Source organism: Eulemur rufifrons, chromosome 18, assembly GCF_041146395.1.
Source record: "Eulemur rufifrons isolate Redbay chromosome 18, OSU_ERuf_1, whole genome shotgun sequence".
Taxonomy (NCBI): Eukaryota; Metazoa; Chordata; class Mammalia; order Primates; family Lemuridae; genus Eulemur; species Eulemur rufifrons.
Genome location: NC_091000.1, coordinates 12,582,851 through 12,604,821, shown reverse-complemented (window position 1 = coordinate 12,604,821; position 21,971 = coordinate 12,582,851). Strand labels below are relative to the sequence as shown.

Sequence of the window (21,971 nt, the reverse complement as noted above, 5' to 3'; positions counted from 1 at the left end):
CACTGAGTCAGCAGTGGTTCCTAAGCTTGGCTTTTGATCAAAATCTTATGAGGAAACTTAAAAGATATATGTATACACACACACACACACACTAACCTAGTTTTACCCTGGACCCATTGACTTGAACTGACTTGAATTTTGGTGGGGTGGGTCTCAGCCTTTGTCCTACGGGCAGAGGTGGGACCAGGGGCCTGCCACAGTCGGTGTGAGCCTGGAGCCCTCTCTAAAAGTTAATATTAATAGCTGGTTCTTACTCTGGGATGGCTGACAGCAATAAAGAGAGAACCCCTGGTCCCTATCATGAAATAGCCAATATCGTGACTCCTAAACGTGAGATTAGGAGTCACATGAACTGTTTCTAGATATCCCGCTTCGTATCTCTGTGGCCCTGCTTAGTCAGTTACAAGGTAGCTGCCTTTTATATAGGAAGTATGCTCTTGGAGACCTTGTTTAATTTAAAATGTGCTAATAGGAATAAACACAAACTGTGTATTCATGAACCTAGAATGGTTGTTGTGAGCAGTTTAATACTTCTTTTCACATTTAACCCTAATTCTTGGCAGATGCTCTTTTCTCTAGGAACAGCCTGGTCCACCGTGGTGTTTGTATGTGACCATCTTCGTAGCACTTCAGCCCAGAGACATTCTATTCCAAAGTTGTTGATTTTTGCACATCTTTTTTTCAGCAGTGGCACTAGCCCCACCTATAAACACACAGATAGCATTGTTAGTGAATATAAAAGGATTTTGAATTATAATTCCACTGACTGTTGAAATACTATAAGAGTACAAGAACGTTATATTGTCTATGAGGTAAGGTACTTAAAATACTTCAGAATCAAAAGTGTAACTTAAATGTGTGCATGAATGAACAACTTTCACCTATGCTCCATTGGAACAGAAATTGACAATCAGAGGTGGCTTAAAGAAAATGTTTTATATTTTATTAAAATCTACACTAGAATATTCATTAAATAGCATAAGGTACGTTAGAAATAATTTTCCATAGCTAAAATGGGTGGTGGTCAAGAACTGTGGTCACCTGCAAAGACTGAATAGGTCCCCGCAGCTCGAATGGTTAAAGTCTCAGAATTTGGCCAGCTCAGCAGCTCCAGTCTGTGGGGCTGGGCCCCGCGTCTCATCATAGTGTTGTTATTTTTACTTTAAGCGGTTATTTTTAAGGACATTAAAAAAGAAGAACATATAGTAGTTTATATTTGCTCACATATTTACCGTTTATGACCCTCTTTTTTCCCTTCTTGTGGATTTTAATTTTCATCTTATGTTGTTTCCATTCAACCTGAAGGATATCCCTTAGTATTTCTTATAATACAGTTCTGTTGGTCACTAGTTCTCTCATCTCTTCTTTATCTGAAAATGTCCTTATTTCATCTTATATTTAAAGACTATTTTGCTCGATATAAAACATATTCCATGTTATTTTAATTCTTTAAAATTTATGAAGGTCCTACTTCGGGGGCCTGACCATAGGGAGGGCAGATGGGACACTTGCTGTGGTCAGGGATGGGGACAAGAACTTTGAGCAGTGAAGACGGCCAACGTTTAGGGGAGGTGAGTGTTGACATGAACCAACAAAGGGCCAACACGGTCTGACAAACCTGGGATGGATTAATCGGACCAAGACGGTTGATGTTGGCTGACATGGGCTGACTTGCAACGTCACTTTCAAATCTTATTGATTCTACAGCTGGAAAGGACCTTAAAGCTTTTGTCACTTTTCAGAGGTGAAAACTGAAGCATGGAAAGGCAATTTTCTCAGAATCACACAATTGCATAAAACCAAAATTTTGACTCTTCTTTCCCCAAGACTCTTTCCTTCCATCGCACCTGCCTGTCCATGAGGGTGAGGTATCAGAGTGCTGACCCATCTGAGCGGCACATTCCTGAGAGCTCAGGCTTGGCCCTAGCGAGACCTGGAGCAGCCTTCAGGACAAAGGTTGTTCCAACCTCTGGGGGACAATTTTCATGCTTTGCATTATCTGAGTGAAACCCCTGTGGACGATGACCTCACAGCATGGCCAACCCTGGAAAAGCAAGTAGCAATAAACACCCGTAAGTACTGCGTGTTGATAACCGCCCCCCCCCAAGTGAGGACACCCAGATATGGACACACAGGTTTTGGATCACAGCACTTTGGGCACTTAATATTATCCACCTTGTCTGATCTATTGGTTTTTAGCTTTTCTCTCCAACCTTTTCTAGGCCAGGAGGTACAAGACCAGGAGTGTGACTAAGCAACCCAGGGGTCTGCTTGGTTTGAATTTTATCCCACATGCATCTTTCTTCATATATTGGTATGTATATAAAGATGTATATTAGTAATAGTTTACTGATCCTAAACTTTAAAGAAATTGTTTAAAACGGGGTCATAAAACAATATGATCATAAATACCGTCATAAAGCAATATAGGGCACATCAGCAATGCCCCCACGCCGGGCACATCACAGTAACATGGAGTCTTGGGAGCCTGTGGGGGTCCTGGGGACTGTAATTTGGAGCAGGTCAGTTCAAGCTGCCATCTGTAACAGCTGCACGAGGCACTCAGGGAGCCATATTTTGGGTGTGCCCCCTTTTAGGGGTAGAGAAAAGTAGATGCCCCTCTTATATTCATCTTTAAAATCTTGAGTGTGTAACCTACCCCAAAGTGAATTCAGGAACCACCCCAAGGCAAGCCGTCTGCACTGGCACTGTTGCTCCAGCCCTGCAGTCCAGAAAACCCCCGAGCCTCCCAGGCACTGACACGGCACCTCCGTGGGCACTCACGTAAGAAGAACTTCTTCTAGTGCTGGGCAGCCCATCAGCTTGTCAGAATGTACCCATCTCCCTCCCTCCCTTCCTTCCTTCCTTCCTTCCTGCTTTCCTTTTCTTCTGTTTAGAGCAACAATAATACTTTACAATGCAAATAAATAAGAATAACATTGTTTTCAAAGTAACAAATCCCCTCGTTTTAATCTTTTATAAGAAAATTTTTTAAAAAGTTAATTGTGAAAAGCATTGTCTCCTATTGGAAAAAAGAAGTCTGACCCTTGTCCTAGTCAGCTGAGATGGGAATGGTCCTATGTGTTTCCTTCTTTGCTGCATCACTTAGGAAGTGAAGTGACATGTGGTCCTGTGTGAGGGCTTGACTTTAAATACAATAGAACAAGGGGAGGAGGAGAGGCTCAGGCAGAGGGCAGAGGTGGGAGGGGCACTTCAGAACTGATCGGGCTTAGAGTGGCCGGCGTCTGCCCCTGTGACACTTCGCCCTGAGCCTGGCAAGTTTCATCAGGATCCAAGCAACGCTGTGACTCTAGTAATACGTAACATTTGTTAAGCACTACCTATGTGCCATGCCTGATTTATAAGCCTCTACATGAATTGTGTCATTTAATTTTATACCAGGTGAAGGAACCACTCTGGGGAAGCCCAGAACCTGGACGTGCAGAGGGGCTCTGTCTTCTGGCCCACCTGCGCCTGCCTTCCCGGCACTGACCTCACGCTGCCTCGTCCGTCCCGTCCTGAAACTGCATGGCTATTTCTAGCTCTACTGTCCCACCTCCAGCTCCCTATTTCATTCCTGCCCTCCCGGGGCAATGCTGCATCCAACCAACCTGCCAGTAATGACCTCCTGTTGTCCAACTCTGGAAACTTCTCTCTGGATCTACGGCTCTTCTGTGAGGCCCCTCCTTTTCCTGGAACCAGCAGTTTATTTGTATTTGAAAAATAAAATAATAGCACTACATATAGATGCACATGGGGCAAAAAAGTGGCCAAGACGCAGGCAAAGGATTTTTCAGGCCGTGGCTGTGGAGACGCTGCCGGGAAGTTTGCAGATGGGCCACCGGAGCCTATTGTCTCTTGTGTGTCCACTGAGTCAAGATGTTTGCGTCGGCAAATTGTAAGTGAAAAAGTCAGAGTTTAAATTAGGCAACGACATGGGATAACATCAAATTAAAAGATTGTTCTTCTCCTTGGCCCCTCCCTTTGGTTAGCCCAACTGCAAAGTTAGTGTTGACTTTGTCATCTTCTAAAATTCCACCTCCCTGTGGGTGCTTGTATTTCTGGAACATCCACCAAAAATGATAACGTTGCACTCTCTCGCTTGGTGTTGGCTCTGGGTTGTCTGGGAACCCGGCTTATCGGAGGGAGGTGGCCTCTGGACCTCCCAGTAAAGGGTGAGCGTGGATGTGTGGAAAAGGGGGTGCTGTGCCTTTAAATCCTGCAAGTGAGCTTGGCTCAGGAAGGCCAGCAGCTCAAGGTCCAGCCCCTGGAAGAGAGAAGAGCTACAGATTCTCCATCCTCAGTCTCTGGGAGGCGACGGCTGTGCCAGCCGGGCTCTGGCAGGCTCCTGGCAGCATGGCAGCGAAGCTCGGGGCCCTCCTGCTGGCCCTCACGCTGGGCCTGGCTCAGCCAGCCTCTGCCCGCCGGAAGCTCCTGGTGTTCCTGCTGGACGGCTTTCGCTCAGACTACATCAGTGACGAGGCCCTGGAGTCGCTGCCTGGTTTCAAAGAGATTGTGAGCAGGGGAGTAAAAGTGGATTACTTGACCCCAGACTTCCCTAGTCTCTCGTATCCCAATTACTATACCCTAATGACCGGTGAGTACCGTGTGCTCTTCTGGGTGGGCAGGGAGGGCTGGGGTCACGCAGAGAACAGCTGGCTCCTGGCGTTGGAGTCTTATTTAAATGCTCAGGTTTCCCTAGTCCTATGGGACACCAAAGGTAGGTAAGGTCTGTGTTCTTGGCCAAGAAGATTTTTGTGTACACGGTTATGTTGCTCCCCAAAAGTTACCCCAAGGACCTGTTTTGGAGTCTCAGGGTGGAGAACAGAGAACTACAGCAATCGATGATATTTGACGATTTAACAAGTGGTTATTTATTTTAAAAATAGAAATCCTAGCTATTTTCTAAGTTCAAGTTTGAACAATCGACAGGTCTTCATGCGTCCACATCAAATTCCTTCTGTCCCTTTGCTCTGCAGTCATCTGTCATCCTGGAGTCTTTTTGGCTTGTGTGTCAATGTGTCGGACTGTGGAAGTGCCCATCGGACTCCTCAGAGGGGAGTCGTGTTCCTGCGTTACTTGGGGAGGGTGTGAATTTTGGGGTCATATCATTCAGTGTTACTCAGCAATGCCACTCCCCTCCACCCCGACTTTTTATTTTGCCTTTTTTGGCCAGGTAAAATGACAAGGAGAAGAAAAAACCTGTTGTGTAGTTCAGATTCCCCATTTTTAACTTCCAGCATCTGTAAAAAAGCCAACACAAACTCAACAACACAAACACAACCCCAGCTAAGCCAGGCTGCCTGGGTTTGGGAGAGCTGGTTTGCCTGAAGATGAGCTTCCTCTGGGATTGCCAGGACTCCGAAGGTGACTCACAGACCTGCTCCCCTGTCTGCACACCAGCGCGTGCAGGTTTCTCTCTTCTCACATAGCGGGGCTCCAAGCTTTGCTTTGTTTTGCAGCTAACCTTTGTGAGCGCAGCAAGAGGCTCTCAGAAAGAATTTAACAAACTATCCGGGGAGGCTGTTAAGAATGCACTGTTATTGCTGGTTATGAGGGACTTAGCCGTATGCTCTGAGCGCAGGGAAAATTCTGCAAATTATGTTAACAGAGAGGGGATGAGACCCTGCTGTATCATTATGGATTTCCACAGAAAACCAAAGTCTAAGGAGTCTAGAAGTATGGACAAATATTTCTAACTCTGTGCATGGGTACTATATACATATATGTGTACATAAAAAAGCCATAAACTGATGCCCAAAATTGAAGGAAAGAGATACTTTGGAGAATTAGAAATAAAGGCATGGAGAGACAGAAAAAATTCAGACTGCATACAAGCAAGGAATTTATTTATTTGTTTTTTATTTCTCCCAACAGACAAACAACCAGTCTGTAGCATAAACAGAATTAACAAAAGTCCCTCTCGCCCTTACTTGGCATGCCTCTCCCCTTGCAGGGAAGCGGTTTGCAAGCTGCTGGGTCACACATAGATGTGATTGTGTGTCACAGCCGGCTTCAGTTCTGTGCAGGGGCTTCGCACGCACAGCCCACCCCCACGCCAGCTGTCTTGCAGGGCCTTGCTGGGGGACCCAGTTCATAAACTGCCACGTGCAGCTTCTGCGATCTCAGTGGAAAATGAACAAAATCCATTTTAGAAAGGACTTGAGTAAGTAAAAAGGGACCATTACAGACTCTACAGAGAAACCAAGCCAGTGACATGGCCTTTTGTTTGTCAGACCCACCCTCCTGATATTGGCAGAAGGAACAACTTGCACAAAGCCTCTGTCACATTGAGACACACCTTCTTTTCAGTCTTTGAGTATTTTCCCTTGTGGAGTCCTAAGAGAATGGCCCTTTCCAAGGTGGGACAGCGCAGTTCCCACGAGTGTCGGAAGATCTCACCCTCATTTTCAAACTGAGGCTGGCCTAAGGAAGCTGCAAGATCTCTGTAGGTCTCATGTCTGTATGTTGTCAGATGGCAGAATATATTCTCTGATTCGAAAGTCCACTTGGTCTATAAGTTGGCTCTTCCATCTTCACAGAGTCTATACTATACACAGGACGTGTCTAGCACGGCTCATGTTTATGCACAAATGTCTTTGAGTATGACTTGTCGTGTACCTACTGAGCAAACTTACAGACTCGGAGCAGGATTTGCAGCTGGGAGATGCCAGGCCACGAAGCTGGTATTATTTCCCCCGTCTTGGAACGGACTCAGGGCCAAATTTAGACTATTTTTCCCCAATATCCATACTTATTTTTCTACCCGATGCTGAAAAACTCCTCTTTTTTTTCATAAAAGGAAGGATATAGCCATTCTGAATTGTACTTAAACATATGGTTTGAGCATTTGAACATTTTATGAACCAACAAAATTGTTATGCTAGATCTTTTTGGTACCGAAAGATATGCTGTTTTAGTGTTCCTCAGAATTCACAAGGGAGGCTATACTCTCACTTCATTACATGAATTATTGCTTATAGAGAGAAAGCCCTTGGTGTTCTCCCCTTGCGTAACGAGGAGTGAGGTGGGCCATTGGAATGGATGCCGGCCTCGGCGCTGGGAGAACTTGCCTGCAGTCCTCGCAGGGAGACTTTGGGCAGGCCGTCGCACTGCCTGGGCCTGTTTCCCAGCTGCAAAACAGAACTCGATGAACTGCCAGGTCCTCATCAGGTCACGATTTCAGGTGCTGCCGGATGCAGACATGGAACTAAGCCATGCACGGGGAATTTAAAAAGCTAGGACTGGCTCCCTCTTGGGAGGCCTTCATGTAGAAATTAAGCAAACAGCTGGAACTCCCTGAATTTCACAAACAGCTGAATCTCACAGGGAAGCCGTGTGGATGGAGATGGGAAATCGACAGGCATGTTTGTAAGGAACCTTGGAAATCCTCTAGCCCAGGCTCCAACATGAAGCCACTGTGGCTGGTTACTTATTTCCCTCCAAACGCATTTGGTTCAGGACAAATGTGGACAGAATTCCAATAGTGGCCAAGAAGATCAATCAAACAATCGATTCTGGGAGCACAAAATCTTAACACAGAGCCTCTTCCCCAGGGAGGATGCGTTCGGTCGGGGAGGGCAGACACTCCGAGAATGGACTCCCACTAATGAAAAGGACAGTAAGGTGCTATGAGCTGAACTGTGCCCTTGTGTCCACACCCCCAATTCAAGTTCCAACCCCCAGGACCTCAGAAGGTTACCGTGTTTGGAGATCAGGTCTTTAAAGAGGTGATTAAGGTAAAATGAGGCCATTAGAGGGGACCCTATTCCAAGACGACTGGTAGGTCCTCATAAGAAGAGGAAAGGACTCCAGAAATATTCGTGGGCAGAGAACAGGCCACGTGAGGACACAGCAAGGTGGAGGCCGCCTGCAAGCTGAGGAGAGAGGCCTCAGGAGACATCAACCCTGCTAACACCTTGTTTGTGGACTTTCAGCTTCCAGAACTGTGAAAAAATAAATTGCTGTTGTTTAAGCCACTCAGTCTGTGGGACTTTGTTACGGCAGCCCGACCAAGCTAATTCACAAAGGACAGGGGTCATTTCCCAATACGCTACGGAAGACCCAGGGGAGGAGAGTTTCCTTCCAGTTGGAGTAGCGTGAAAAGGCATCTCGAAGAGGTGAGATCTGAGCTGGAGGAAACAGCCGCCAGCATGGCGTGTGTCATCATGTCTGAACTTTGGGCATGAATTCTCTTTCTGAAGAGCCGTGTGTGGATCAACTTAATTTTAGTTAAAAACACAACCGCAGTTTAAACGCCATTGGAGTGCTTTCTGTTTTAATATATTAATATCTTACTGTGGCTTTTTTTGTAAAGTTATTCTCTCTTTGGAGTGAATCCACATTTGATTTAAGTGAAGTTTAACATGAAATCAATGGCAGAAAGCAGTGATTTCAATCCAGGTCATGGGGAAGAGAAAAGGCAGTGTAACTCAGCGTCGCTTTGCTGAGGCTAACGGCGACATTTGTTTGTAATTCTCCAACACTCCTGGTTAAGCAGTTAAGGAAAGTGGCCCAGAAATGTTCTGAGTAGCGGGGAAGCCAGTCTAGAATTTTATCTTTACTGCAAATAACCTACCAAGAGATGAACATATGCTGAAACAAGTTTCCTATACGGTGTATTATTATTTCAAATTTAGACACTTGTAAATGAAGTGCAGGGAGGTGGGGTGTTTTGCTCCAGGCATCACAGAGCTGAGGCGGGACAGTAGGCACCAGAAGCCTGGTGCTCATGCAGCAGGGCCTGGGCCCGTGTCCTGGGGTGGCCAGGAGGGTGTCCACGTGGCCCGAGACCCAGGGGCAGAGGTCTTCCCAGGACCACTCTAGGAGGCAGTGGGAGCCTGAATGAGTGTGCTCCTCCACGGAATCAAAGCAAAACCCTGGACGTTAACTGCTTAGAATTAATATTTGTGCCAATGTATTTCCTGTCACACTCCTAGACATTATGTGTGACACAAATTCTAACCAGATAACTAGGACCCAGCATTCCGGAGTAACAGACAGCAGAGTAAAGGATGCTTCCCCCCCACACCATACCGCCCCCCCCCTCCCCCCGGCTCACCAGCTACTTTCAAGAAAATATCTGATTTAAATTAAAGCTGGCTGTCACTCGGACCAAAGGAAATCGATGCAGAAAGTACTTGAACAATCACATTTTGGGAAAAGCCCACATCCTCAGCCTCCTGCAAAACTCAGGCTTCACTTGGGGGGCTGTTCACAGACCTCTGCACGCCCGCAGCTCCAGGCAGGGTGCGGACAACCACCCCTCTCCTTCCGCAAGGTTGGCGCTTACACGGGGACAGTCCCCAGCTTGTCATCCGCCGCGGATTTAGGCACCTCCTCAGTTAAATGATCCATATTTGGTGTGCCCTCCTCCCTGTTCCTTCTGGCTGTTTCCTTTCTGCTTGCCCCCCAGAAAGACCCAGCGTTGGCTCTCTGCTCTCTTCAGATCTCGTCCCCGAAGTCACTGCAGCGATGTGCCTTTCCCCAGCGCTTGAGCTAAGACGGTCGGCCGCGACCCGGCACTCGCCTGCCGCCGTGGTTGTCCATCATAGCGCCAACTTGCTTATTTCTGTTTTCTCCAAATAAAATGTATTGCAGGAAGAAGCATTGTAATAATGACGAAAACACTCAGAGTTTCAGGGAAATTGTTGATTACTACTTTGATTTTAGCTACTCCTAAACTAGTACAGAGGAGAAAAAACTGAAAGTATGCTTTGCTCACAGGAAAGCAAATAGCCATTTAGGTGAACTAACTGCCATGTACGCCTGGTCATCTTACGTACTCACATGCAAAGTACGTCCTTCAGTTGTGTTTTACATTTTGACTGTAAGGTCAGAGGCAGCGAGAGGGCCGAGGAGAGAGTTGCCCAGGAAGAGGCGGTGCCCACGCAGGGGGTGGAGGAGGCTGGGAGTTGGGAGAAAGTCGCACCAGAACACTGGTCGCCAGCGGAGCCCGAGGGAGGACCTGACTGTCGTCAGGGCTGCCGAAGCCAAGAGGGCAGAGGCAACAGCAAAACGCCACAAGAGACAGATGACTCAGAGCCAACGTGGAAAATGGTGGGAGGATATCGAAGGCTCAACCTTACGTGGTCCTGTCTGTGGGACCTGGGGATGGGTCCGGCGACTTCGAGGGCCTGGCGAGGCCATCGTTGTGTCCTCAGCCTCCACCTCAGACTGCGTATATGGCCAGACTGTGTGCACACGCGTCACGGGAGGCTCCTTAGATATTTAAAAACACGAGGCAATGTTAGGGGCTGGATTGTGTCTCTCCCCAAATCCATGTGTTGAAGTCCTAATCCCCAGTATCTCAGAATGTGACTGTATTTGGAGGTAGGATCTTTTAAGAAGCGATTAAGTTGAAATGAGGTCATTAGGGTGGGCCCTAATCCCTTACCACTGGTGTCTTTATAAGAAAGGAGAGTAGGCCCAGCCAGCACGGAGGGAAGACAGCGTGAAGATGGGGGAGAAGGGGCATCGCAAACCAGGGGGGAGGCCTCGGAGGACAGCAGCCCTGCCGACACCTTGATCTTGAACTTTTGGGCTCCAGAACTGTGAGAAAACACACTTCTGTTGTTTAAGCCACGCAGGCTGTGGTACTTTGTCACGGCAGCAGTTGGAATCTAGTACACACATGATTGCAATGCTAGACTGGACACCTCAGCCACATGCCCACTCATGGAGAGTTTCTGGTGATTTCTGCCCTGAGACTGAGACAGCCGTGGCATTCTCGTTTTCTAGGGCTGCCGTCACAAATTGCCACAAACCGAGTGACTTAAAACAACATCTCACGTGGCTTTCTCCTCTGTGTGTCCCTTCTCCTCTTCTCACAAGGACACCAGCGATACTGAATTAGGGGTCACCCTAATGACATCATCTCATCTTGATCACATCTGTAAAGACTGTTTCCAAAGAAGTCACATTTGCAGATACTGAGGGTTAGAACTCAAACATACCTCTCTGGGGAGACAGTTCAACCCGTAACATGTGGTCTAGTGGAAAGAGCTGTGGATTTGCCACCGAAGATCTAATTTAATCTGCCCCATCACTTTTTTGCTTCCATAATTTCAACAGGCTCCTTTTGAGTCTTAGTATATTTTTACTAGTAGAGTGGAGACAGTCAAACTTACTCAACAGGATTGTTGTGCAAACAGCATGAGAAAACATATGTGTGAAATCACCATTATTAACACTGTGCATGTTACACACTGGATCAGTAAGGTGAAGCTAAGTTATGCTGTAGTAACAGGCAATCCCCAACTGTACCTGAGACTTCCCACCGCCGAGGTTTACTCCTCACCTGTGCACCTGGCCATTAGGAATGAACTCTGCCCCCTTTCCTCTTTGCTCTGGGATCCAGGCTGAAAAAGCAACTTCTAAATGAGAGCTGCTGCTCTCACAGGACAGGGGACAAAGGAGTTAGCAGGACATTGTGATAGGGCTTAGAGACTGATGAGATGAGGGGTGTGGCGCGGGCAAAGTAGGAGAAGTGAGCGTTACAAGTCAGAGGAAGGGCCCTAAACCCGGGCACCATCCAGGTGTGGGTTGGAGGGTTACAGAGAGAGGAGTTCTTAAAAAGGACAAAACCAAAAACACATGCAATGGGTCGGTAAGCTCCTCCTTCCCTCCTTTTCCACTTCAGACATTTGAACATCTAGTGAAGGGCACCCTTGGGGCGGAGCTCGCTGATTGGCTGATGCACGAATATGAAAGCACCGAAAGGAAGGGAGCCTGAAGCGGTTCCAAGGCCGTGAGATATTCAGCAGTCTGAATAAAGGGGCTCCTATTAGCAGAGACGGGAGAGTGTGAAGGGCTGTTTATTTATTTCAGTGAGATTTATTTGGAGAAGGAAATTTTCATCAAATTAGATTCCAAGTTGAGTAAGGTATTTACCTGGAGTTGGCCCTTTAGGGGGCCAGAGACAATGTCTTGAAGGAGGGTTTTAGAAACATGCAGAATACCGTGAAGTAACGGAGAGAAATTGATCCCGTGGGTCCTAATAGACCCCAGTAAATGGACTTCCTGTCTCTCTGCTTGCCACACAGCTGGTAGAGAATATTTGTCACAGATGCACAGTTAGAATCTATTTCCTCACCTGCATGAACTTTTGTCTAAATTGTGTCACTTACTTTTCAGAGATGCCTAACAACATCTCTCCACTTTTCCACTTAAAACTGCGGTCTCTGTCGTGAGTCAGGGTTAAGCTGCCTAAAGAAGCGGGCAGGGTAGCTGAGGTGTTGGGCCACAGAAGCCGGGAAGGGCACTCAGCAGCCATGCCCTGAGAAAAAAATGTGTCCTAAGAATTTCCAAAACTAATGTCTCCTGACACATCATTATTTAAGCTCCCATCAACAGACCTCTCCACACTGAAGTGTCACTTTTCAAAAAGTATGTTTCTTTTGGCTTCCGTGGTGATGAGAGGTAGCTCTGATTGTTGGGCATTCGGCTGCTGGAAACTCCCTCCCCGAAGAAAGGGGTGGTTAGGGTAGTGGGTAAAGCTTTAAAACGTGGTGAAAGCTTTCGATTGCAATAACAGCAAGGCCTTGTTCCGAAGGTTCACCCGAGGGGAGCCCCTGTGGTCTGCAGACCTCAGCATCCCGGCCCCCTCCTGCCTCCCCGGCCCCCTCCTGCCTTCCCGCCCCCCTCCTGCCTCCCCGCCCCACTGTTGATAGATGGGTCATACAGGCCTCCCGCCAAGGCCTCTGGGAGTTCGCCTGAGCCATGCTGCTCTCGGTACCTGCTCTATCGTGAACCCTGTGCCAAAACGGGTTAAAGGACATTTCAAATGAATTCGGAGGGAGCCTGACTCAGCAGGTTGACACTCATTTCAGAGACACTTTAAACAACATCTCCTCGTGTGTTAGAGTCCTCCTCCATGAATAGCCCCATTGTGTCCACAGCCTAACCAGGAAGGGACCCGGGGCAGGTCTGGGGTTCCCGTGGGCCCCATTGTAGCCTTTGGCTCCTGTTGGATACTTTGCTTAATCTCAACCAACTCCCATCCTCAGCCCTTTTGGTAACAAGGAGAAAAGATAGAACACGCAGGTCACAGAGTGACGTGTGGGCAGTGTGACTGAGGCAAAGGACTGCCTGTGGCTGGAGTCTGGGTGCAGAATATGGAAGTTACTTTGCTTCCTGATGAAGTAACTCCCCCTGGGTGTCTTGGAGAGTAAGCGCGTCTGTGGTCGCCCAGTCTGAGGCAGCAGGAGCCGTGGGACTGTCGTGAGAACGTGTGTAAATGTCTGCACAGAGCAGCACGGCCACGCGTGGGTCGCAGGTGTGCCGGGAGGCCGGGCCCATGGGGGTCACGAGCAGTCTCGTCCCTTCAGCCCAGGTTCCCCAACAAAAACGCCGTTCAACTTGGGACGAATCGCGTCATCTTCCTGGCCCTGAGTCCCTGCTATTTAACATGAGAAGACTGGGCAGGTGGGGGCCTGGGGTCAGTTGTGTGTTGTGAGTGCCAGGTGTGTGCTGGGAATGTTCTAGAGGCTGGAGATACCGCAGTGAGGTTCCCAGGGGCCCCTTAGTGGCGGCAGAGGGAAAGGGTGGCTGGGAGGGGCTCCCAGGGACACTCTGTGTCCCTTGACCCCTATTTTGACCCCAGCAAGTCCACTTTGACCTATTTTGTACATTTGAAGAAAGTGGCCTGTAGTGACCCCCACTGGATGCTGAGGGTCCATGACCAAAGAGGACTGGCCGGAGGCGGCGGGTGGCAGCAGATGGAAGTCCCCTGTCTGTGGATGCTGGGCATGGGACACCCACAGAGTTTGCCTGAGGGGTCCCTGGGCCAACAGCTTCTGTTCTTCTGGATCCTGCACACGAACCACACACACCAGCCCCCGGCCCTGAGCATGTCTGGTCTTCCCCGAGAAGCTGTCTGCGTGTATGAGGATTTGCACTCGAGAAGACACGCTGTTCTGATGGTTGAAGGCAAAAACCTTAAACACACGTAGGTGTTTGGGAGAAAAACTCAAATACTGGGTTCCTCAGCCACTCACTAGTGCTCGACAGGCCTAGCCTGGCCAGGCTCCCCAGCCCTTCCAGCCTCCACTCTTATAGCCCAGACTCAGGACAACACATACAGGGCCACTGCGTCGGGGCCGTCCCCCAGGGCTGTGTGAATGTGGGCACCCTCTTCCCTCCCTGGGCATCAATCGGCTTTCCCGTTCGTAGGGGACACGGATGCTCCCTGGGACACTCTCCAGCCTGCAGCACATCCTATCACGGAGCCCACCAGAGAGGGAGGATGTGGTGGCGGTGACGGTGGGACGTGTCCAGACAGTAGGTCACCTCAGAGGAGACACTTGGGAAGTGCCACCAAGTCCCTGAGCCCGAGATGTTCCAAGCAGCATGTTCTGGGAAGACGTGGCGAGTTATGTTAAAAACTTTCCACACATGTTCCCTTGGTCTCTGGTCACAAATGCTCCGTGGTGTGGCGGCAGCCTCTCCCTCGCTCTGTGCGGCCAGGCTCTGCCAGAGGCAGGAGGTGGGGGCAGCCCCCGTGGGAGACGCCTGCGCCGTCCAGAGACCTCAGGGCCCAGCAAAGGATGTTTGCCAACAAGAGGGAAAACGTGGTTTCTCTAAAGAACCATGGTTACCAAGTTTGGTGGCAACTGAAAGATGGGAGGCAAAGCTGGGACAGAGACGTCTTGTTGCCTATCTTTTTGAACAATGCGAATTCCTTATCTACTTGTAATATTAAATTAAAAAATGCATCCATATCCGATGAGACTTGTTCGTCTCTACATAAGCAGATATTTTTATTCAATATTGATTAAGCTCCCCACTTGTGATTTTGGGAAATATATTCACATTAAAAGATTATCTAAAAAGATGTTTCCCAGCCTAGTGGACATACAGCGACGTTTTGTGGTTTAGTTTCCCCCGTCTGTACTGCAGACACGCAAACAGCGAACGGCAGGGCTCAGGAGACCCATGGTGAAGGTCGCTGTCACCATCCTCCTCTGGACACCACCACCTCTGGGAGCTGCCGCTGCCCCTTTGAGGAGCAGGACGAAAGACAGTGGAGGAAAACCCACCTCGTGCACGGCCTCTGAAGGGCTGCCACCCCCTGGGTGCGTCCCTTGAGAGTCTCTGCAGGGCAGGCCAGTCCCCACAGCTCTCTGCCCTCCTGCTGGCTACACTCCCTCCGGGGTGGTGGAGTGTGGCAGTCTCCACATCAGGGCCCCGTGCTTGCTCAGAAGAGGCACCTTATTCACATTTGCTGGACTGCACTGGCTCAGCTCCAGTAACTGAACTTCTGTCCCACCCTCTGGTAGAAACCTCGAGTTAGCTACCTTTCCACTAGGCACAAGAGTTTTGTTACTGGACCTCGCCTGTTGGCTGAGGTTGCACTATTTTCTAACAAACTACCTAATGCACTCATGTGCCTGTTTTGATCTCCCTGGATTCTGGGTTCTTCCAGCCACACTCCACATGCCTCTAAGTTCTCTCCTCTCATCCTCACACAGGAAGGTCCTCCTCCTCCTCAGGGCAGAAAGCCATCCCCTACCAGGCTTACCCTGCCACCCTCGACCTCCCAGCGCCCAGGGCTATCCCTCTGGGGTGGATCTAATTCCAGGTTCCAGTTACTCCTTGTCTGGTCCCTTCCCCTGTGGCTTAGCCAGCTGGCCTTGTCCCAAACCATGACACCCCTGCCTGTACATTTCTGTGTGTCACATTCATAGTTCATTATAGTGTACTTTTGTTTGTGCAAAATATAACACTAAAACTATGTGAATGAGCTTGGGAATATGTAACAAAACCCACTACATCCCAGTCCACACTTCCACCAAAGGACATTCAGAATTGCAAAATGTGAAAAGCAGAAGAGAACTTAGAAATGCCAGTGCATTTGTCTTATTGTACAGAAGAATTCGCGGGCCTAAGAGTCAGATCCGGCAGCCAGATGAGGGTGGAACCATACTAGCGCAGGCCTGGATTTGAGGCTGGTGCCTGCCTGACCCCCAGGTGATCAGATGGAGGCCCCGGCATTCCCTTCTGGCCCCTCCTGCCTGTGGACCCAGGTTGACCTGTGCCTGGGCTCTCAGCGTGGCTCTGGGCACTTCACGCTTTCATGGTCAGGCTTCGCTGGGTTACTTTTGCTTTTTTCTCACCCCCATTAAGATCGCCCAGGATGTGTAAGCTGAAATGGAGATGAGGTTCAAAGCAGAGTGTGTGTGTGTGTGTGTGTGTGTGCGTGCGTGTATGTGTGTGTGTGTGTGTGTGTGTTTCACCAAAGATCTGGCCAAGGAGGAGGTGGAGCCACCCAGAAGGTGGCAGGTGGTGCTTGGCCTCGGCTCAGCCATCCTCCCTGCTTCCCAATGCCACAGGTCGTGTTGAACTGGCTGCTGTCCCTTCAAGTCTTTACATAATTTCACCAAGTTCTGATGGAACAGATAAGAAAAGCTCGTTCCAAGGAATTCATTCGCAGCCGGTGTCAACACGGATTACAGCATCTAGCTAAAAGCTGAAAGAATCAAATGAAAACACAGTGATTTTACCCAATTCCCAACCACCTGTTTTCCTGTTCTTTCGAACTGACTAGCCAGCTGGGTGGGTGTCCTGGAAATGCCCCCGGGAGACCCCCTCAGTGGATAGCAGACCAATCCCCAGCCTGCTAGCGAGGGAGCATCAGAGTTGAGTTCTCTTGGCCGGTTATGAATCCCCGCTGGGATGGAATTCAGCAGGTCCTCCTCACCTCCCCCTTTGCAGTCCCCTGTTTTTGTTGGAGGCCTCTCTGGGAACTATCAGTCCTTCTCTTTGTTGATACCACATGTTCCCTCCACAAGGGCTCTACTCCCCTCCTCCCAAGCCCACAGCCTAGCCCCGGTGTGGCTTTCCTCCACCTATCTTTCCCTTTCAAGCCAAATATTATAAGATGTCCCCCCTCTAAAAGGCTTTGACCTGTAGATAGTAACATTTCAGAGCTAGATGATGCCTGGAGATCTTGCTATTTTCACCCATTTGCTAATCCCTTTCCACTGTCTGAACCACGGATCTCGGTAATTCCACCAACATATGTGTTGACATTCATTCCTACAGTACATTCCAAGCATGTTATCCACTCCAGGACACACTGAACGTCTGCTATGCGAGAAGTGCTGTTCTAAAGATGACCAGGGTATGGCCTCTGTCTTGGATAGACCTGCAATGAAGTCAAAGCAATTAGATATATGTTGAAATAAACATAATCATAAGTTAGAGTAGACTAGGTGGTGGGGTAGGCCAAGATCATGTCTGGCAGTGTGTGGTAAAGAGGGAAGGTTCACTGAGGTGATGGTTATTTGAGTGATGCCTGGAGGACTTGGACAGGTTGAAACCAGGAGGAAGGGCCTGTGTGTGGACGGCACTGCACAAGCCGAGGGCAGAGGTGGCGAATGGCGCGAGCAGATGAGGGAAGAGAAGAGAAGAGGGACCTCGGCGAGCTCGCTTACATTCAGTGGGCTCAGTGACGGAGGCAAAGGAGTAAAGAGCTACCAAAGACCATTCTAGCAAAGACCTAAAGTGAGAATTAGAATCTGATCAGGGTCAAAGTAATCAAGGAAAGATGAAGTACCTAACAAAAGAAGGTCAGTTATCAAACTGAAAAATAAGAAGCAAAAACATCTTTAGATTAGGGGGTTTGTACTTAGCAGCAGGGTTTGCGAAACCCCAGGGGAGCAGAAAGGAGGAAAAATGCTCTGTAGGTAAATTGCATATTTGGGGGGTTTGGGGGCTGGTATTTGCCTGCGTAGCTGGGAATCTTGAGGATGTAACTTAGACACTGTATGCTAATTAGATGGATCTGTCATGGTGATCTCAATGGATCTTTCAAAATTATTATTAACTGTTTTATTGAGATGTAAGTTCAACACTATAAAATCCACCCATTTTAAGAGTCCAATTCAATGATTTTTAGTATATTTATGGAGATGTGCAACCATCACCACAATATAATTTTAGAATATTTCAATCCCCCCAAAAAGAAACCTTATGCCCTATAGTTGCTCCCCATTCATACCCCAGCCCTAGGCAACTATTAACCCTTTTGTCTTTATAGATTTACTTTTTCTGAAAAAGTAAATCTACATTTACTTTTATTTATTTATATTCCATTTCAGAAAAAAATGGAATCCTACGATATGTGTTGTTTTGCATCTGGTTTCTTTCACTAAGCATAATGCTTTTGAGGTTCATCCAGGTTGTGTTAATATGTTATTCATTTTTATTGCCAAGAAGTATTTCACTGTGTGGATAGAGCACATTTTGTTCATCCATTCACCAGGTGATGAACATGTGGGTTGTTTCCACTTTCGGGCTATTGTGAATAATACTCCTAAGGGCACTCGTGTACAAATCTTTGTGTGGATTTGTGTTGTCATTTCTCCTGGGTAGATACCTAACAGTGAAATTGCTGCATCACAGAGTAGTTCTATGTTTAACATTTTGAAAGATTTCCAAGTTGATTTTCAAGATGGCTGCACCATTTTACATTCTTACCAGTGACGTGTGAGGGTTCTCATTTCTTCACAACCTCATCAGTACTTGTTACTGTCTTTTTAATTTTAGCCATTCTAGTGGGTGTGAAGTAGCATTTCATGGTGGTTTTGATTTGCATTTTCCTAAAAGCTAATGTGTTGAACATCTTTTCATGTTCTTATTGGCTATGTAATAATTTCTTTGGGGAAATGTCTATTCAATCATACTACCCATTTTTAAAATTAGGTTATTTGTCTTTTTCTTTTTAGTTGTAGGAGTTCTTTCAATATTCTGGATATAAACTCCCTGTGGGATATATGATTTGCAAATATTTTTCACCCAGGCTGTCTGTGTTGGTCTGTTTTGTGTTGCTATAAAGAAATTACTCTGAGGCTGGGTAATTTAAAAAGAAAGAAGTTCATTTGGCTCACAATTCTGCAGCTGTACAGGAAGCATCACGCCAGCATCTGCCTCTGGTGAGGACCTCAGGGAGCTTCCGATCAAGGCAGAAGGTGAAGGGGAGCAGGCGTGTCACATGGTGAGAGAGGAAGTAAGAGAGAGGAGGTGATGCCAGGATTCTTTGAACAACCAGCTCTCATGTGAAATTAATAAAGTGAGAACTCACTCATTATTGTAGGGAGGGCACCCAGCCATTCCTGAGGGATCTGTCCTCAGGACCCAAACACTTTCCACCAGGCCCCACATTCAGCACTGGGGATCAAATTTCAACATGAGATTTGGAAAGACCAAACATCCAAACCGTACCATTGTCTTCTCAGTTTCTTGATGGAATGTCTTGAAGTGTAAAGATATTTAATGTCGATGAAGTCCTATTTATCATTTTTTTCTTTTACCACTTGTGTTTTTTGCATCATATCTAAGAAATAATTCCCTAACCCCACATTATGAAGATTTGCTCCTATGTTTTCTTCTAAGAGTTTTATACTTCAAGCTTTTACATTTAAGTTTGTGACCCATTTTGAGTTAATCTGTGTGTAAAATATGAAGTAGTTACCCCAGCACCATTTGTTAAAAAGACTATTTCTTTTCCACTGAATTTTTTTGACACATTGGCCAAAAATCAACTGATCTTAAGGTTAGAGTTTATTCTTGGGCTTCCAATTTTATTACATCAATCTGTTGATCTATGTGTCTATCATTATGCCAGATCACACTGTCATGATTACTACACCTTTGTGGTAAGTTTTAAAATGTGTAAGTCCTCAAACTTTTTTCATCTTTGTGAAGATTGTTTTGGCTATTATGAGTCACTTGTGTTCATATAAGATGTGAGATGAGCTTGTCAATTTCTGCAAAAAATCCAGCTGGCATTTGGATAGGAACTGTGTTCAATCTATAGGCCAACTTAGGGAAAATTGCTATCTTAGTCTTCTGATCCATGAACATGGGATGTCTTTCCATTTATTTCAGTTACAATTTCCTTCAGTAATGCTTTGTAGTTTTCAGTGTACAGCTTGCACTTCTCTTGTTAAATATTTCTAAGCATTTTATTCTTTTTGAGATTATTGTGAATGGAATTACTTTCTGAATTTCACTTTGGAAGTATATGAGATATAATTGATTTTTGGGTATTGATCTTATATCTTGCTACCTGGTTGAATATTTTTTATGAGTTAAAATAGTTTTCTGTGCATTCCTGAGGATTTTCTGCATGTAAGAATATGCAAGATCATATTTTCTGCAAATAAAAACAGTTACATCTTTCTTCCTAACCTTAATGCCTTCAATTGTTCCTTATAATCAATCGCCTTGGGAGTTGTGTAAAGGCATTTTACAGATGAGAGAACTTTAGTCTAGAGAAGTTAAGTACCTTGTCTCAGGTCACCTAGCCAGGAAGTGAGTAACTCGGGACAAGAATAGAAGACTCCTGTCTCCCCATCCATCACTCTGCATTTTCCACATGCTGCCTCCAGTCGGCAGAGTCAGAATCAGAGCAGACAATGGATCGCCTGTATCTCTGCCACCCTCCTATTGTCTTTCTTTGTTACAAGCAGCCAGATTCAGCCAAGCAGGGAGCAGAATGTACATTTCCCAAATGTCTACTGTGTTTTGTACTGCACTCAGTGCTAGGTGCATTCAAATACTATTTCAATGAATCTTCATAAAACTCTATAAAGTAGTCACAATTATCCCCATTTCATAAATGAGGAAACCAAGGCTCTGAGATATGAAATTACTTGTTTAAGATGCCTTAAATGGAAGAACTATGAGTACAAAATCCTGTGCTCCTCCCATTGTATCATGCTGCCTCTTCCTTCCTGCATCCACAGAAGCAGCTCTCAGAGCAGCACTGTCCTGTGCAGCCCCCTACGTGTCCCTGCCTTAGACAGCGATCCTGTGGCTGCATTATGCACACGGCCTACACCTGCACACACACAGACACCCCTGCTGCATGAGTCCCTGCCCTTCCAGGCTTCCTCCAGACTAGGCAACCTCACGGGGAACTATTTTTTAAGCCCTCCTTTGTGTGTCTCAATGGACAATGTGAACAATAAGCGCTTCTGGGGTTGAGTATAAAAGAGAGGATTCAACCTCAGACACTTAGCTAGTTATCTCCAATGGTCAAGGCTGCACAGTTGCGAGAAATGGCTTATACAGACCTCTTTTGAAAGGCCACATCTGGGATACTGTCCCAGACCACCAAGATGCAGCTCTGGACAAGTTGTTTCTAGTTCACTTGGTTATGAGGTCCTGGGGGGCACAGTGGTCCCAAGGAGGGCAGGATCTAATCCACCCTACATCCCACTCACTCTGTCTCATGCTACGTGGCATTCAGTAGACACTCAATAAATGCCTCCTTGTACTTGTTTTAAAGTTACTTGAAGCTACTTTATCCTAAATTGTTAGCCAGTGTCCCTGTTAGCTGTTCTCTCCCCTACCCCACTCCCACTCCTAACAGGAAAGGAATTCCTGCTGCCAACCTATCATGGGTGATATTTTTAGTCTTACAGCAGATAAAACATCCAAATAGACGTGGCAAAGATCACGCACGTGGCAAAGATCCAACATAGCTCTTTGACTCTCTTTGCCCTCTTCTCCCCAATGCCAGTCCACATGCAACCCAAGACAGGTTCCAGGCACACAAAGCAGAAATGAAAATAATTATTTTGCAAACTCTGTCAAATACTGCAAGAGGTAAGTGGGCACCAAACTTAAACTCTTATGGTTTACCTTCTCACTAAATTCCTGATTGGTGAGTAATCCAGCTCTCGGGTGGTTTAAACAACTTCTTTTGTATTACCCAAGAGATTTTAGGTTTGGGAGTTTAAGCCATATATAATGGAAGGTCTGGAAAAGTTCTCAGAAACAACAGTTCCCCTCGGGCGGCCTGGTGTGCGGTAGGAGGTATTCTGTTTTAGTCCAGCAATCCTGCTTCCAGGTGGTTTTGTGGTCAGCAGGAGAATACGATTTTTTAATAACACGAAATAAAAAGGCAATGCTTCTGCCAAAACAAGATTACCTTGCATTTTACTCAGCCGTATTTTATATTC

The 21,971-nt window shown here is 47.0% G+C and overlaps 1 protein-coding gene across 1 annotated transcript in view; it reads left to right on the top strand.

Annotated features, from left to right (window-relative positions):
• The first annotated feature begins 4,347 nt into the window (after positions 1 to 4,347).
• The window catches only part of ENPP6 (ectonucleotide pyrophosphatase/phosphodiesterase 6), an 88,164-nt gene continuing 70,540 nt past the window's right edge, over positions 4,348 to 21,971 (top strand). The window contains exon 1 of the mRNA XM_069493479.1: positions 4,348 to 4,597. Within this exon, the coding sequence (XP_069349580.1) occupies positions 4,357 to 4,597 (241 nt within the window). The 5' untranslated portion in view covers positions 4,348 to 4,356. The remainder of the gene's footprint in view (positions 4,598 to 21,971) is intronic.